Source organism: Diorhabda sublineata, chromosome 1, assembly GCF_026230105.1.
Source record: "Diorhabda sublineata isolate icDioSubl1.1 chromosome 1, icDioSubl1.1, whole genome shotgun sequence".
In the NCBI taxonomy this organism is placed as follows: domain Eukaryota; kingdom Metazoa; phylum Arthropoda; class Insecta; order Coleoptera; family Chrysomelidae; genus Diorhabda; species Diorhabda sublineata.
The window spans coordinates 38,601,226-38,618,406 of NC_079474.1; the positions used below are offsets into that span (position 1 = coordinate 38,601,226).

General features: G+C 31.3%; 1 protein-coding gene across 1 annotated transcript in view; it reads left to right on the forward strand.

Moving 5' to 3' along the window:
* LOC130442671 (FMRFamide-related peptides) overlaps positions 1-15,984 on the forward strand; it is a 58,540-nt gene extending 42,556 nt beyond the window's left edge. Inside the window, exons 2-3 of the mRNA XM_056776990.1 lie at positions 812-1,171; positions 11,860-15,984. Coding sequence (XP_056632968.1) covers positions 820-1,171; positions 11,860-12,143 — 636 coding nt within the window. The 5' untranslated portion in view covers positions 812-819 and the 3' untranslated portion in view covers positions 12,144-15,984. The remainder of the gene's footprint in view (positions 1-811; positions 1,172-11,859) is intronic.
* The last annotated feature ends 1,197 nt before the right edge of the window (positions 15,985-17,181 follow it).

Below are 17,181 nucleotides of genomic sequence, written 5' to 3' on the forward strand. Positions count from 1 at the left end.
ATTTATTAATGGAATAGGAATACAAGCTACTAGTTTCAGATATGAAGCTCGAAAATTGATAACAGGAAGAGGTATAATGAAAATTTAAGTGAAGAAAAAGCGAATTGAAGTGAGAATTTGAGAAAATACTTTCTGTTAGTGAAAGTGATGATCGTGTCACAATAATTAATATAGAAGTGAAACGCATGGAAAGCGTGAAGGGCAACCGACACATGTGGACAATACAAATGCAGAAGTAAGAAAACATTATTAGAGAACGTCGTTTATTTCGAAATTATTTCCACGATTTATACATTAATGAAAATTTTGAATATACAAAGTGTTCCTTGATACAAAAAATTTGAGAGTGAGTAGACGACGTGAAAATAATGGTGTGAAATGAAAAAAAAAGTAATATTGTTTTTTCAATACTTTATACCATTCTCTTGATTTCAAAAAATGTAGTAGTATTAAACAGTTAGTTGAAGTAGCAATCCGTGGTATAAAACAATCTTTTTTGAGTAAATCTACCTTTGAAATAACAACAAGCGGTTATATCTTCGAAATGTTTTTCTCTCAAAACCAATATTAAGGCGCTGAATAAATCACTTGAACTAACTCAAATAATATTACATGTTTTATAGAATCTATAAAGAATCCCATAAAATAATAACCGTCTTAAATATTAGAAAAAATAATTCTTCTTGGATATAATCCAGAAGCTGAAGACGTTTGTGTCATTATCTACATTATCACGTCTCTCTTATCCATCCAATAGTTAACATTGGATAACACAACAACAAAACCTAATTATTTTGTTCTTATTTTTCAGGTAGCATCATGATTTCTCATTCATTATTCGTTTTTATATTAGTTCAATCTTCAATCGCGAATCTAGAAGATAGTTATCCAGAAACTTCGGAAAATATCAACATCTATTCAGACGAATTTCTAGATCCTGACGATTCTGATATTGAAAAAAAAGACAATCACTTCATGAGATTTGGTCGGAATTTAGGCGATTCAAGAAACAAAGAATTCTTATATGACGACTACAACGATTTAGATGTTCCGATAAAAAGATCAGGAAGTGAACATATAAGATACGGAAGATCAAACGGCAGTTATTTCATGAGACTTGGAAGAGATTCGAACAAACTCAGGAGAAATAGAGCTCATTTTATGAGAATAGGTAAGTGAAAATGATAATTTGTATAATATTGAGCCCACGAAACGCAATTAGAGTATCGGATAAGATAAAACGTATACAGGGAATTTATAGAACTTAATATTGCTATGACTTAAATTAACTCTTTAGCATCCAGCGTCCTCGTTTGAGGACAATAAGATTTTTACCAGTTTGGATTTTACTTTACATTTTACAAATAACAAAGTCTGTTTCCATTTCTTTGTGATAGGTTATGATTAAAACATTTTTGATTTGATGTTTTTCTCTGACACGTGCAATTACATTTAATAAAGCTATCCAAATACAAGGTAAGCTGTTACGGCAACAACGGTTTTAGGTGAAAATTATTCGTATATTATTGTCAAAATTCTTACGTGAACTTAGCGACCTCAAATAAGTATGTATGTCAGATATACTATCAATTTGGCTTGAAACATTTGAAACGGCATTGGAATATTGTTAATATTTTTTTTTTCGATGTTTACGTATTCAAAAATGTCGAAGAAGTGGCCAAGATCTTTCAAAACCTTAGAGAAAACTAATGATTATTTGTTTTCTGAAGAAATTGAGGCGAATATAATTGCTTTACCTGAGGTAGATGAATTGACAGACGGAGAAAACTTTAACGACGAAGAATTATCTTTACGGATTGTGTCAGATATTGCATGGTCCATTGAAAATGATAACAATATAGATGGATAAGAGGAAAATGATGACTCTAAAATCACCGCTTGATATCTAAATACCCAAGTGAGCGTACGAGAAGCCGAATAAAAATGACAGAAAATAGGTATAAATTGGATAAAAATAAATCTTAAGTTTACTGCTCAGAAAATCGCACATGCAACGAATTATTGTTTACAGCAAGTGAAGACTCGAAAGATTCAAGTCCGCTTGACATATTTGAGCATATATTTATCGATGATATTTGTGGCACTACTGCGTTTCAATTGACGAAATTATTTTCTCAGGCTATCATACACTTCCTAACGAGATAATTGCTGAAAATGTAACATAACTTTGTATATAACACGTTTTGCAAAGTATTATAATACAAATTATCATAGCTATTTGAATTCAAGATAATAATTTGCAAATAATAAATGTATGAATAAAAGTTTCAAAAATAGTCATTTGTAAAACAACACACATTACATTAGCTCAGCGTCCTCAAATGAGAACAGCTCTTACGGCTCCTGACCTTGCAATAATATTTCGTATTTGGGGAGGCATTAGGAATAAATATATGTATAAGCAACAATTTTTTCGAAAAAAATAATTTGAGCTTTAATAGGTTAAACAAAAGTCGATAAAGATTGAGTAAATTGAGCAAATATAATTCTAGAATTTATTACAGAAAAGGTGAATATCATAATCCTTAAAAAATATTGAAAACTTTTTCGCGTATGATACTATATTTGGTATCATACCATATACGTTCTATGCAGTTAATACAAGGTAAAGTTAATTTTCAACTTGAAGTTCTGTTCGGATCTACTAGTATAAATGCGGCTGAAAAGTTTCCAACCTAATGGGATATATATTTTTCAACATACGTAGTCTCTAGTTTATACACTTTTTCCTGCGATGAGAATCTCACTCCTGCAAGTTTAAGGTTAGGAAACAAGAAAACAGTCACCGGGGGCTCTGGTGAAAATGGCGGGTTAACCAATTAATAGTGCAATTTGTGATTTTGAGCCATGGAGAACACCAAAGTGTGCGTTGTCCTGATGAAAAATCACATATTTTTTAAATGCAGTCGCTTTTTTATGATTTCTCCCTTCATCTTATCAAACAATGATAATTAATAGTTTTCTGTTTTTGCTTCACCTTTTAGAATACAGTCGATGATCAAAATTCCAAGACTTTCCCCAAAAGAAAAACAAACGTAGATTTACCCTCTGCAACTGTCTTCACTGTTTTTTAGTTTCAGAGGTAATATACCAAATAAGTTCTTTTCATATGCAAATATCCTCTTTTACCTCAATTCGTCGTTCATCCAGTACCATTTGGTGAACTTTTTCGATGATATAACTAGTTATTGCAGTTTTTGATTGCTTTTCGTCATTTAAGTTAATAAGGCCACGAAGCTTCGATACCTATTTTCAGCCAAAATTACAAATTTGAAATTTATTAATTGTTCTTTGTTAGAGGTATGAACTACCGTAAAATGATATTTGAATCTAGATCTATCATTTAAATTTAAATTTTCTAGTATTTTGAGACGGTAGTTCTCTCATTCGTTGCCTCATTTTAAAGTTAAAATTCTTCTAGTTTAATTCAAGATGCAACTCTACATCGCCAAAGTGGGTAGTAGAACTTATTAATATTTAATAGTGTTGAAAAATGATGCAATAGTCTAGTTAAATGATCACGTAATCAAATTTGAAAATATATCATCACAATGATAGAAGTGGTAATGAAACAATTGTAAAATAATGATATAGAGATGAATAACACAAATAACCTGTAGAGAACAAATAATTCTCTGAAGACATCCATATCTTCATCTTTCGTTGGATGGAAGAAAATAATTCCATCAAGTTTCCAATCATACTTTTTGTAAAATAGATTTCCATGTTTCCATTCTTCGTTGGTCCATCCAGCTATAGATTAAGACTTCTTCCTCGCGGAGATATACTTTGGAAGAGATATGACTGTACGAGAATGGTCCCAGAAGTACCTGGCCTGATTCAGAGATGGCGATGGAGAAAAATAGCCCTGTATTGAAAAGTATTAAAACTATACATCATACCTTTAAAGTTTGAAGACGTCACTTATTTGCAATAGAAATATATTGACCCTCTTATTAAGCTCTATGGCTATTTCGGTTTTTGAGCAAATAAATTCAGCATCTGCAAGGATGGTCCTGGCCTGACCTTGATATGGCGGTAGTTGAAAAATACTATTGTATTAGAAAGTACACCATTTATACAGCACATGTTTCAGCTTTGAAGACGCCAAGTTATTTAATATTTGATTAGCAGCTATCGATAGTGAACGTTTGCAATGAATTTGTAAACATGGAAAAAGCTGGTTATCGTTATGCGATACAATACTTTTATTTGAAAGGCATCAGCGCAACCATTATAAAAGCTAAACTAGAATCTACTCTTGATGAGACTGCTCCTTCGTTATCAACAGTAAAATATTAGGTAGCAGTGTTTAAACGAGGCGAAGACCGAATGAAGTGACGACTCCAGAAATGTTGGAAAAAAGTCCACAAAAAGGTACTGGATGATCGTCGACTGAAAGTGTGCATATTAACTGGAATTTGGGAAAGCTATGTGCAGGATAGGTGCCGCGTTTGTTCACAATGGGACAAAAACAGCGTCGTGAAGATATTTCCATCAATTGTTTGGCAATGTTTCACATAAATAAAGACGAATATTTGCGCCGTTTCACAAACATAGATGAAACGTGGGTCCATCACTCCTCACTCGAAACAAAAGAACATTAAAAACAATGGACGGACTGAAAAGGGGAAAACCGGTTCCAAATAAGGTAAAGACTGGGAGAAATGGCTCGGTGGTCAAAGATTTTCCAACAATGAAGAGGTGTTGTAGGCAGTTAATGGCTAGTTTCAGTAGCTTGACGATTCTCATTATAAAAAGGGAATCGAACTTATTGAACATCTCTGGAAAAAGTGTATGAAGCTAAAAGGATTACGTTGAACGGACACATATATTTTTTTCTAAAAGTTTTGTGTTTTCTTCTTTGGGCTAGGTACTTGGTACTGGAATCATGCACGAATTTTTGAAATTATGAGTATTAATTCCTACATACTGATGAACCTTGAGTGAAATGTTCAAAATATTTCAAGCTCCAAGCTAGTTGTAATAAAAAAATTTTTATGCATGCAAACTGGAGTCATTCATTCGAAATTTTTCAACAACCGTGGGTCTCATACTCTACTATAAAGTGTGAATTAGATATAGAGAAAGAATAAATGGAAAAACCTGACTGGTCTATAAATTATTCCCCCGAGGTCTGCTCCTAACAGTTGACGCATATCCGCTATGTAAGAGCATCTTGACTAATGCATGTATCTTTTCAGAGAAGCTGGTGAATATGTTTCTCATTAAAATTGTTAGCCCCAGTAAATTTTTGAAACCTGTTCTAACAAAATGATTTTTATATCCGAAAATGATGATAAGATTTCATTAGATAATAATTCTTCCATGTAACAACTAATTTAATACCACATGAATAAAACAGTTTTAATGTTTTCTCTCTCACGGATTCACAACCAGTGAATTTGTCTCAATTAATTTATACTTCATTATTCATTAGATTGTGGATACGTTCCCAGCCAAATAATTACAGAAATAGTAACAAGTTAATGTATCTGCCCCTTAAATGACCGAAATGAGAGAATTCACAATATACGATGACTTTTTTTAAGTTATGATATGTCATGGATGAGAAGATGTATTGAGATAATAAGATAAATTCGTTAACAAAATATTTTCACAATAAAATTGTTCTTTATCAAGATTAATGCAATTATCATAGCAAAAGATCAGCTTTCACATGCTCTACGAAGAATTTTACCGTTAGATAGCTCGAGTAGGTCCCCAATATCGTTTTGTATCAACCTGTGTAGGCATTGCTTAGACTGTTCTTTGATTTCAGGATTGTCGTACAGGTCTCTAATTTGATCTTCAGTAATATTAGTTCTTATATCAGTAGTTACTCATATTATAGCTTCACTTTTCAATATTATATTTTGGAGGTCACAATTTTTCCCATAGAAGATTTTAAAATATCTGAAACTGTAGAAAGATCACTAATCGAAAATAATCGTGAATCTCGTGTCACTATGTTAACTTCGTCAATAAAACTTACAGATAAGTGTATTTACACTTATGTCCATAACTACTTTCTTGAATTTATATCAGAAACACGGTATTCTGTAGCTTATAGAAAAAAATTCCATATCGCAACAATTACTGTCAATATCGATGGTAGCGGAAATCGATTAGCTAGCCATCACAAGCACACTCTTACAACGTGAAAACTCCTGCAAGTTACATTCAGAAACAAACAGAACATGACAAATAAAACAATTCTCATGAGTTCAGTTGAATTCTTACATGCAATGAAGATTTGCTTGTTTCATCGAGACTGAAGTTTTGTACAAAATTCACGCCTTAGCAATTTTGATACTGATATTTTTTAACGATTTACTGCCACGACTTCAGATATAGCTTGTTCAAACATTTCGTTATAAATGTAAAAACCTACATGACACTATGTACATATCAGACTTGAATATATAGATTTTTTTGTCAAAGAATTAGCCTCGATGATAAATCGAGTGATTTGTTTGAGTAATAAACTATAATAATAAGAATACACTGTACCTATGTTTGTTCCTTTCTAAATACACTATTAAAAGGGTTTTTAAGAGGATTATGTTTATCACATTAAATAGAATATCCTAGTAGGTGGAAATTTGCTAAAGCGATATGAGTTCTAAACTCGGAAGGATTCTCAACTGAAACAACATTTTATGGTCCCATCTGTAGTATATTAGTTATTTTATTTATATGTAAGAAGCGTACGTTTGTATCTATACCTTGTTTTTAAACTAGAAGGATCGATTTGAATTTAAGTTGGCAATTCTGTAGATTCCTGTTTGATCAAATCGCTGCTGGTTTCACAAACCACTTTTAACAATTGTATAAATTGTAAATGAATACTGTTTATTTTGTTCTTCTTTGCGTTGTTGTTAATGTTATTAAAATATGAAAACAGTTTTTGTCAGGACACATTTGAAAACGGATTCAGATAATACAGAATAGATGCTTTTTTAAAGTTTAGTTTGCACTGGTTTGCAAAATCCATAATCCTTCATACGGGATCTGAGTATGGATTTAAAATTGAAGTTGCCTTTCTGATGTTTGAAAGTAAAAATAAACTGGAGATTATAAATAGGATATGGTTGGATTGGTGTTTGGAAACTAAAAAAAAATGCCAGATGTGGTGTAATTGTGATGGTCAAACATCTTACATACATACATTGCAATTTGAGCATATATATTTTAAATTAGCATAAAGTTTAATTCGTATATTGCCAGAAAGGAAGAGATTCGTTGGAAACATTTTTTGGTAGATAAGGGAAATTTTGTACAGGAGGAATGTTTGCTGGAGTTGGCCCTGATATAGAAGTTGTTCCTCTGCAGCTCTGCAGTTGTGAAGTTTGTATGGGGTTCTGACTATTGGTCAGAAGTGATCGAAAAGAGGACTCTAGTAAGTAAAAACGGCCCTTCTCGGTTTGAGAATTTTTTTTTGGAAAATTTAATCTGAATGGAGGGGGGGGGCGGGCACATCTGGGGCTGTATTATTCAGCCATTTGGCTGTCGAACCGGCTCACCAGGTTACGGGGAAATCACAGAAAACCTGCAAAACCGACAATTCGTATGTTACCGATAAAATAATACAAGAAAATAATAAAATTGTAGTGAAGCTGCCATCGTATTGTGAATCGAATCCTATAGCATTGATTTGGGCTTAAGTAAAAAATGAAGCGGCAACGAAAAATACTACTTTTAAGCTAAAAGATGTGAATGACCTTAGAATGGAAGCCTTGCAAAATGTAACAAATATCCAGTGACAAAATTGTGTTGCACAAGTCATAAAAGAAGAAGATGAAATGTTCAAGTTAGATAGGACTAACAATCGTTTCTTTCTGTAGTGATGTCTGTGAGGCAGATTTTCGATGAATAATTATTTATAACTATATAAATTTATTTAGTGTTACTTAAGTTGACAAATAATAGAAAATAACATAATCAATAATTCCGATATACTTTGGAATGTTATTTATTATTGTTTAATAAAAAAATTATGTCGGTCAATGATTGAATTATTCAGATGCCACATCTGATTTCTAAGTTCTGCTTCCGAATTGAGTATTAACTATAATAGGTTTTCTATTGAAAACTGAGCCATTTTTCATACCATTTGGAATTTTTTTGTTCTATATATGTCCCTAATCTTGCTTTTAACCAATCCAAATAACAAATCTATGAATGATTTATTTCTAGAGCAAACAAATTTTTGTTGTATTTTTAAATAAAATAAGTTCTTGTAGTTGCAATTAAACAATGTCTTATATTCCTTCTCTCAATCAATTTTTTATTCAATTGATCTTCATTTCTCATACAGCTCAATTTTCGAAAAACAAACATCCTATGCTTTCTAAATAATGCAATTTTCAACTATTGTGGTTCCTCCATTCTGAATTATTCATATTTTATCAGAAAGGACTCAGATCTTATTGTTGCTTTGAAATTTGTTTTACCAATATATACAAAACTTTCTAAGACTTCTGTGCATTTGTACATTTGTTATTAACCTTCTCTAAATTTTCACAAATGTAGTTATCGACACTGAAATTTTTTATGGATTTAATTTCACAATTGGTTGTATTTTTCTTCCGTTTCCATTAATAGGAAATCGCTCTTTAAGTCTGTGTCTATTAGGTTATAACTATGTGTCTAAGAGGTTAATTATTTTTAGTTTATGGTTCATTATTTTTAGATTGTATAATTTTATTATGACTAGTATTTTATGTCGTAGCTTCCAATCTAGTAACTTTTTCAGTGATTTCTAGTAGTGTGATTGTGGTTTCCTAAAATGGTCCTCCTAGTTTCAAAACGGGGTATAGAAGAATTAAGTATAATTCAGTCTGGCCAATTCATTGAACTACAAACAGGCAAAAATAAAACAAAAGATAAAAAAATATAGATAAAAGAAGCAAATGGAATGTTGGAGAATTTACAGAATATGTACTACGAAAAGAGCGGCATAAGCAGTGAAAAAAGACTTATAAGAATGATGGACAAAAATATCCGATGTCGGATATAACATTTCATCGAAATATTTCGATATCCGAAGTACGTTTTTTGTTATGTCGTGGTATCAAACTGTAAACAAATAGATTGCTAGGTATTATAGGTTTTCCACAAATTGAGCTGTGATCTCACAATAATGGTAGTAAACTAATCGAAAATTAGGTACGATGATATGAGTTTCATTTCAAATAAGTGTGTAAGTATTCATAGTAGATATATCGTGTGTATAAATTGACCCCATTTTTTAATTACAAATTGTTTAAGTGAATAATACGAAAATCACAATATTATAGTAATAGTAAGCAATTATTTCAGATTTTCTTTAGGATAATACAATAAGTAACTTCCACATCATTTGAAGTAGGGTTTTAATTAATTAGAATTGATGTTAGAATACACACAGAGAACACTTCTCATCATCAGTAAAATATAATGTCACCTTAAAGGAAATATATCTAATTTACGGTGAGTCCTGGAAAATATAACGGAATGCTTGGGAGAACGATGTTTAACCAAATATTTATACTTCCGCTTGAATGGATTGCGAAAGATTCTGTTGTTTGTCTTACGATGTATAGGGTATTATGAAGCAGTGTTGATTTTTCTCAAATTCTTTCCTCTCGGGATACATTTCATTCGTATTACCCTCAATCACAAAGCTAATATTAGTAAAATATTTATTAAGTATTAATAGTAATGATCGGTAATGTAAATGTAGCAGATGTAGTTTGCAGCTCGAGCCACAGGCCGTTCCCATAAGTTAAATATTATAATTTATTAACGGTTATATAATAAATACAATTTACACACAAAACTACAGAGAAAGAACTTGATTAATAAATTTTAATAGTCACGAGAAAATACTGTAAAAAATTCTAATTTTTTTTACTATTTTGTTTATATATAAAACTAACAGTGGAGTTTGAAGGAATAAACTGAATATTGAAATTGAATTATATAAGTCTATTATTTTTTTTGTGTTTGCTGCATATACAATATGTCCCTCAGATAGATGAGAAGACTCTTGTGAGAAATAAAAAAAATTATTAAGCTGAATTATTTCTATCAAGGGTCAATTTGAATGAAGATATTTGATGATTTTCAAAAGAAACAACAAAATTTAAACATCGAAACTCTTTATTAATTTAATCCGTGACGATGAATACATAGGTATTCGAAATTTGGGAATATATTAAAGTTAGTACACTTTGGTGCTTAATTGTGCCACAATCCCACTACCAAAACGCTTATATATAAATGAAAATATAATACCCGTTTCATTTCTTGATGTGTACATAATAATTTATCTTCTTTGGGGTGAATCTTTTTCGGTACATAAAACAATAATTAGGTATCAACTATAATGTTAAAATTATCTAATCGACATTACTCATATGAATAACAATAATAGAGTCTTCCCTTTTGGCCAGATGGCTGGTACAGAAGTACAAAGCAACCTTTATCTGTTCCATTTTATTATATTTAGTCGTTACAATTCATGTTGGGAGCAGACAAACTGAAAAGGGTTGTTCAAATATTAACCTGAATTTTGCTATCAAAAGTTTTACTATTGAGCTAGAGAAATGAAAATTTTCTACAGTGTCTCTAAATAGTCTCCATCACACTATACTCACTTTTGGCACCTCACCGGAAGCTCTCAGATGCCTTGGCATGCAACCATTTGTGCACGAAGGATTCTACCTTCGAATTGCTTTCAAATCACAATCTGCCAAGTGCCTCTTTCATTGGACAAATAAATAATAGTTACATGACGACAAATCAGGACTATAAGGACGGTATTATAGTGCTTTCTAGCCCAATTCGTTTTAAGTTTCCATCGTAAACCAAGCTGTATGCGGTCTGGCTTGACTTTCGCACTATCGCACTACCGATTGGAATATCGCGTCGTTTTGATCTGTAGCCAGGTTTCACCGTGTTTTTATGAGGCTAGGTACTATAATACTGCGCGTTCACAAGTCGTTGTTCAGTGAGAAATTCAACCGTTATTACTCCTCCCAGTCTTGTCTATGGTGATTATTCGGTGCAATTAATTTTCTCTTTCCTATTCATAGCGGGTGCAAATCCACGTGTGAATTTCTGCTGAACATTCAGAAGTCTGGCTGAAATTTTGCGGTAACCGAACTGTTCATGAGCTATTTGCTAAATACTACCTACGCTGATGCCCAATTCTTCAGCTATATTGCGTACAGTACTGCCTTGATCTTGATGAATTTTTTTTACAGTGTGGACGTTGTCATCGGTAATACTTGTTCTGGGGCGCCGCTTATGTGGCAGGTTTGCCAGCACTTCTCGGCTTTTTCGGAAACCAAAGTCTTAAAGAGGAACTCATCTCCAAATTGCTTAAATAAATTTTGATAAACTTTCGCGGATTTCACATTATCTTTGATCAAAAAACGAATAATGATACGTTGCGCAACAGATACTGGTACGTTCTTATCGCTGATGGCTGTAAGTACACTAAAAAGTGAACATCCAGTGCAGCCACTTTTATAACACTAAATTTTTCGTTTATTGAAAAATTCCGGTTTATATTTGGACCACCCTCGTATTTTCTCTATTATTTTGTCATTATGTGGTAATCTTCAGAAATAAACTATGCGGGATTATAAAATACAGTTGTGTTAATATGAAGGTTATGAATTTTGAAGATCCTTTTAAATCGAAATTCAAAATAATAAATATTCTCTTGATTGTATGTATATCTATAGATTTTTGTTATAAAATTTTCTTGATTTTAGGTCTCTTCTGATTGAACATATTATAAAATTCTTTTAAAAAATTTGAAAACTAATATTTTATATCTTATAGGTCGTGCTTTTCAAAATCATGGTGAACCTATTCGTTATAAACGTTCCGTATCTTCTCGACAAGAAGAGAATTCTGAAAAACCTGGTAACGAGAATCCTAAATGGCGTAGAGATATCTTCCTCAGATTTGGAAAAAGTCCATCTTTCTTGCGCTACGGAAGGAAGTATGAATCTATAGAGAGTCTGCCTCCAATTTTTAACACAAACCAACAACTCGGTGTTTTGTTGGCCAGACTTCTAGCCAGTAGAGAAGGAGGAAGGAACCCTTACGATAATGTCGCATAACGGAATCACAAGGCTGAATATTTTCTCGTAAAAAAGACCTAAACCTTATAGATACTCTATAAAAATGTTTTGGCTAATCTAAAATCAAAAAGGTATATAACTTGTTATTTGATCATTTACTGAATTTACTCCAATATCTTCCTGATTCTAATCAATGTATCTTGATGATTTGGGATCAGACAGTAGTTACTTCATAACAAAAAATACTCCATAGCTCAAAATTATGGAAATAACAGTGCCATAATGTAATGAGTAGTGTATTCTAAGGAAATTGTAGGAAATTGTTTATTTATCATTTGACTTGATCAGATAATGTTAGCAAATCTTTAGGGATTCTCGATAAAAATCAGAAGAACCGTCACTATTGATAAATATCATTTAGTAAATTCCATCGACTTGAAAGTTTTATTTCGATGCTGTTATTAATGTATTGAGCAAATAGTTCAATCGTTTATACAATAGATACAGATCCATAACGCATATAATGTTATTGTAGTTTTCCAGATTTTATGATTCCAGAAGATGTAACAATGAATGAGAGTGATTTTGGGAAAGTTATTTCTTTTCTTGACAATTTCCACCAAGTACTTTTTTTATCTAGCATCTATCCCATTAAATTTCAATTTTTCTCTATATTGGTTGTAATTTTTCAGTAATGTTCTAAAAATTGTGATTTGTACCTACTTCTCGTATCAATTCCTTGTCACTTCTTATCTTTCACATAGCTTTTGTTGACTCAACTCATTAAGATTGGAGTTTTTTTCTTTTTTATGTCTATAGCTCATCCATGAAGTAAAATAGTTTCTATCTTACAAGAGCAACCTTCTACAAATACTCTAATAATATTACTACAAGAATATTACAATTGATTTCAAAGTAAACTGTATGTAATATAGCTAAAGCCTCCCTTTCCCTATAGAAATCTCTAGATACTAATTGTATCTTGTACATAACTCGAAAGGTATGGTCCTGAGTCTTAAGTTGAAATAATTTCCATTTATTTTATAAATATTTGTTTAGTTCCAATGTTTTTCAACAAAATCATTGAAATCAAGATAAGATTGATCGATTGAAGTAACATCAGTAAAAATCATAATAAATGTATTTATTTTCAAAATACTCAAGGTTATTGGAAAATAAATAATTGAACCACTTTTCTCCTAAAACAAAACGTCGTCAATTATTTTAGTACAACTGATTTACAAATGAAAATTCTCGAAATAAGACTTCTCTGTAGTTTTTCAATGATCTTGGGGTAAACTTTTGTATGTTCCATCTTCTATTATATAGGTTGATGCTATAATTGAATATTTATACGGAACTGTCTTTTATTTGAAACAAATATTTCCAAATACAGGGCAAATCTTTTAAGGCATAATTTTATTCTGCTGTAGTACGTTAGGGAAATGTCCTCAGTTTACCGAGTTTATTACTTCTTGTCCCTATAGAACATAAATTATAGAAAGTCTCTCAGTTTAATTTTCTTAATAGCAGCAATTGAAAATTATCAAATGAGATATGAAGTTCCTATTTGTCTATAATATTTTATAATGAGGCTTTGTAAAATTAACGAATCTCAAGGGATCTGCTCATATGCTATTAGATTAAATTGTGATATTCACTACCTTGGAATGTAATGAGACATTAAAAATGTATAGGTAGCATAACGATTATGACCGTAATATATAGGACAGAATTTGAAGAGTTATGACATTAAATATTCATTGAAATGATTTGATATTAAAAATTTAAAAAATTAATTCTACACATTAGACACAATAATTCCCTAATCTAATCACGACACATCTCACTGGGACTACCTCAAGTATCGAACATTTTTATCATTTAATATATATTCGGTGCTTGCTTACATTTAGCAACGGTGAACACAAATATAGTATAATAAGCAGCGAATATTCTTTTCTACATACGGTAAAAAATACGATAAGTATGATTCACAACTTCAGACTTAGTGTCTACTACCATACACAAATAGAGAGAAGAAATCATTTACTCCAGGTACCCGAACAAATTGTGCTAAAGAAATATATTTCCTGAAGAAGAACTCCAAGTATTGTTCTCTTGAGTTTACATTAGTCCTATATTAGACTAAGGAAGTTCTATAATTTAAGTGAAAATAATTCTAGATGCACATTAGAATCTAAGAACGTGTGAATTTCTTCCTCAGAAGAACAATTCAAACAAATTTCACAATCGAGGATTTATTAGTAAAACAGACGTATGCGGAATATTGGGGCTGATTTTAAATTAACTGACAAAAATATGTGATGGTTAGAACTTTTCATAAGGAGTTTTATGGAGCAGATTCCTTTTGATACAGTTCCATAAGTTCCACTACTAATTGATTCTCCATCACGAATCAATTTTGAACAACAATTGAGATTACATGTATAAACATATTGAACTCGTTTTAGACTGAATACCAGACCGTTGTCTGGAAAATCGTTTGTTCTGGTTAACTCCAAAATAAGTTCCAACATCGTTAAACATAATATCAAATCCTATTTTGGTCATTTACGAATGGGACAAGTATTTTTGGTATCCACAATATCCAAATGTTGCAAACCAGCGTTTCCAAATCATATATTGGAATTGAATTTGATTCTATATTCCCGATTATTGTATGTTCGGAAATATACATCAGTGTCTCTTAATTTTTTTTTCATTTTACAAATTTTCTTTCATATCTCCAGATCAGTTGCTGAAATAGGAGCTCAGTAGATTGATAGTTGTCTGACTAAGGAGTAAGTTCTCTCAACAGTTAATGCATTGATACTCTATACTGTTTCTCTATCTTTATCCAGTTTTCAACAAGTTCATTGGATCATCATTATTCTTATAGTTTCTTTCGTCAATTGTCAAATTTCAAAATCACCATTGACAGAATCTAGATTTCTAAATTCAATATAATTTGAGATAACTTTTGTTCTACGGAAAGTTGCCCAAATGGAGTATCGTATTCTCTCTTTTAAGATTTCATCTAGACCCAATGAAAATTTAAGACTTACGAATTCTCTATCTGCCCTAAAAAGTATGAGTGAACCTATGACCTCAAGTTTTCTCCCTTTTCATAACAAAATTCGAGTCATATTACAACAGCGATAAAAAATATGGAAATATTCCAAAAAGGAACAATACACCTATATATTCCAAAAAGATTTTGCTTTGGAAAGATTTATCTTACTTAATCCATTTCAACAAAATGGAAGAATCTGATCTTTTTGAGAGTGTAGTAATCCAAGGGAAAATCTAATACAGGTATTTTCAAAACGACGAAAACACGATAATTACATTAGAATTAAAAAACATATTAACATACTGTTTTTCCTGGACACTAACCTTTATTGTTAATTTCGACGGAAACAAATATCGATATTATAGTTAGATGCTTTCTTTCCTTGTGTATTCATAACTATGCGTAGTCCATCTGCATTTTGTCGAATAATACTAGGAATATCGTTTTGATGTGAAGCGCGAATCCTTACTTTTATGCCTTACAAATAAGCTGAAATAAAAATTCATATTCCATGAACTGATAACTCATACCAATTTCATTTTCACTTATACGTTTTTCGAAGATTTGTCTTGTATGGTATATTGTGTACATCTCTATAAAATCAATGTTGAATAATTTATGTGATATTATTTTATATTGGTTTAGGTCTATTAATATTTACTCGAGTACTACACATATTCAATTGTGGCTGGACAATTGTATAATGTGAAAATTATTATTGATGTAATATTTTCTGTATTTGAATTTATTCGTTGTAAATATTCAACCTCTCTTAGAAAAATAAAAAGGCATTATATTTACAAATATATTTTGTTATTTGATTACCAAACCATTTATCCTTACAATAGAAACAAGTAAAAAGTCGTCGCACTCTCGGCGCTCGAGACTATAGCGCATTTTTTACCGTCAGTAAATACTAACAAAAATCTTAATTTATAAAAGGAAGTTTCCAATAATTTGACGTCCATTGAAGCCAATTGACGTCTATTGATGTCAATTCATGTCATTTGATGTCTTTTGGCAAATGGGATCATATTTTGGTTGATTTCATTAAATTTTTTCTTAATAATGCCCAAAATTTCTTTCGTTTCGGCACATCTATAATTATACAGGACAGACGGACGGACGGACAAAACGCTAATAATTAAAATTGAAATGGTTTGAAACAAGATATTAACTGATCTTGTCACTTCCTTGTTAAATAATGATAAAATATATTGACAGTGATAGTTTGAACGGAATTTGATAGAAACTTGATGAGATATATTCTCGTGAAATTGATAGAAGCCATGTTTTAACATATAAACTATAAATATTTGAAGTTTGCCAATTGTTGGTTTGGTATGGCTTTCATTCTTCATAGATTTGTTGATTAATTGAAAAAGCTATCGAGTTTCGCCATTGGATAATCAAATTCTGTTGTAGCTTCTTCCCAGACATAACAATCAAAATTTTTTTGAGGATAAGAAACACTTCTCTGAATTTTGACCTCTCAACAGTTAGAGATATAGATTAGAGATAACAATCCAGAGTTCATATGAGGTACAGTATCTGAATTGGGTTCAAACAGGTTTTTTTTTCCACATCATCTCTGACTTTTGTTATTGAAATAGATTTCTTTTAGAACTAATCTCCTGTGATTCCTTAAGCTGCAGTGTCCTGCGAGGAAGCTAGTAAAAAGGTTCTTCCTAATTTTACTAAGATATAAATGCTCTTTGGATCTGTAATTTTCAAAAGAACTAAAAATGTCTTTGCAGATATCTAGCCCGGTAAAAAATCTCCTACCAAAACTTTATTATGATACAGAAACGTAGATATGTATGTTCAAAGAGACTCTTTTTCCAGCTTCAGTTTGTGACATAGGAACTCATTGCTTTGCCTATGAATAAATTCTCTCAACAGCTAAATTATTAACTCTTCATAACTGTTTCTCTATTTTGGTCCAAAATGTGATATTAATTCATCTTTGTTCACTTTTTGACAAGTTTCTTGGATCTATTT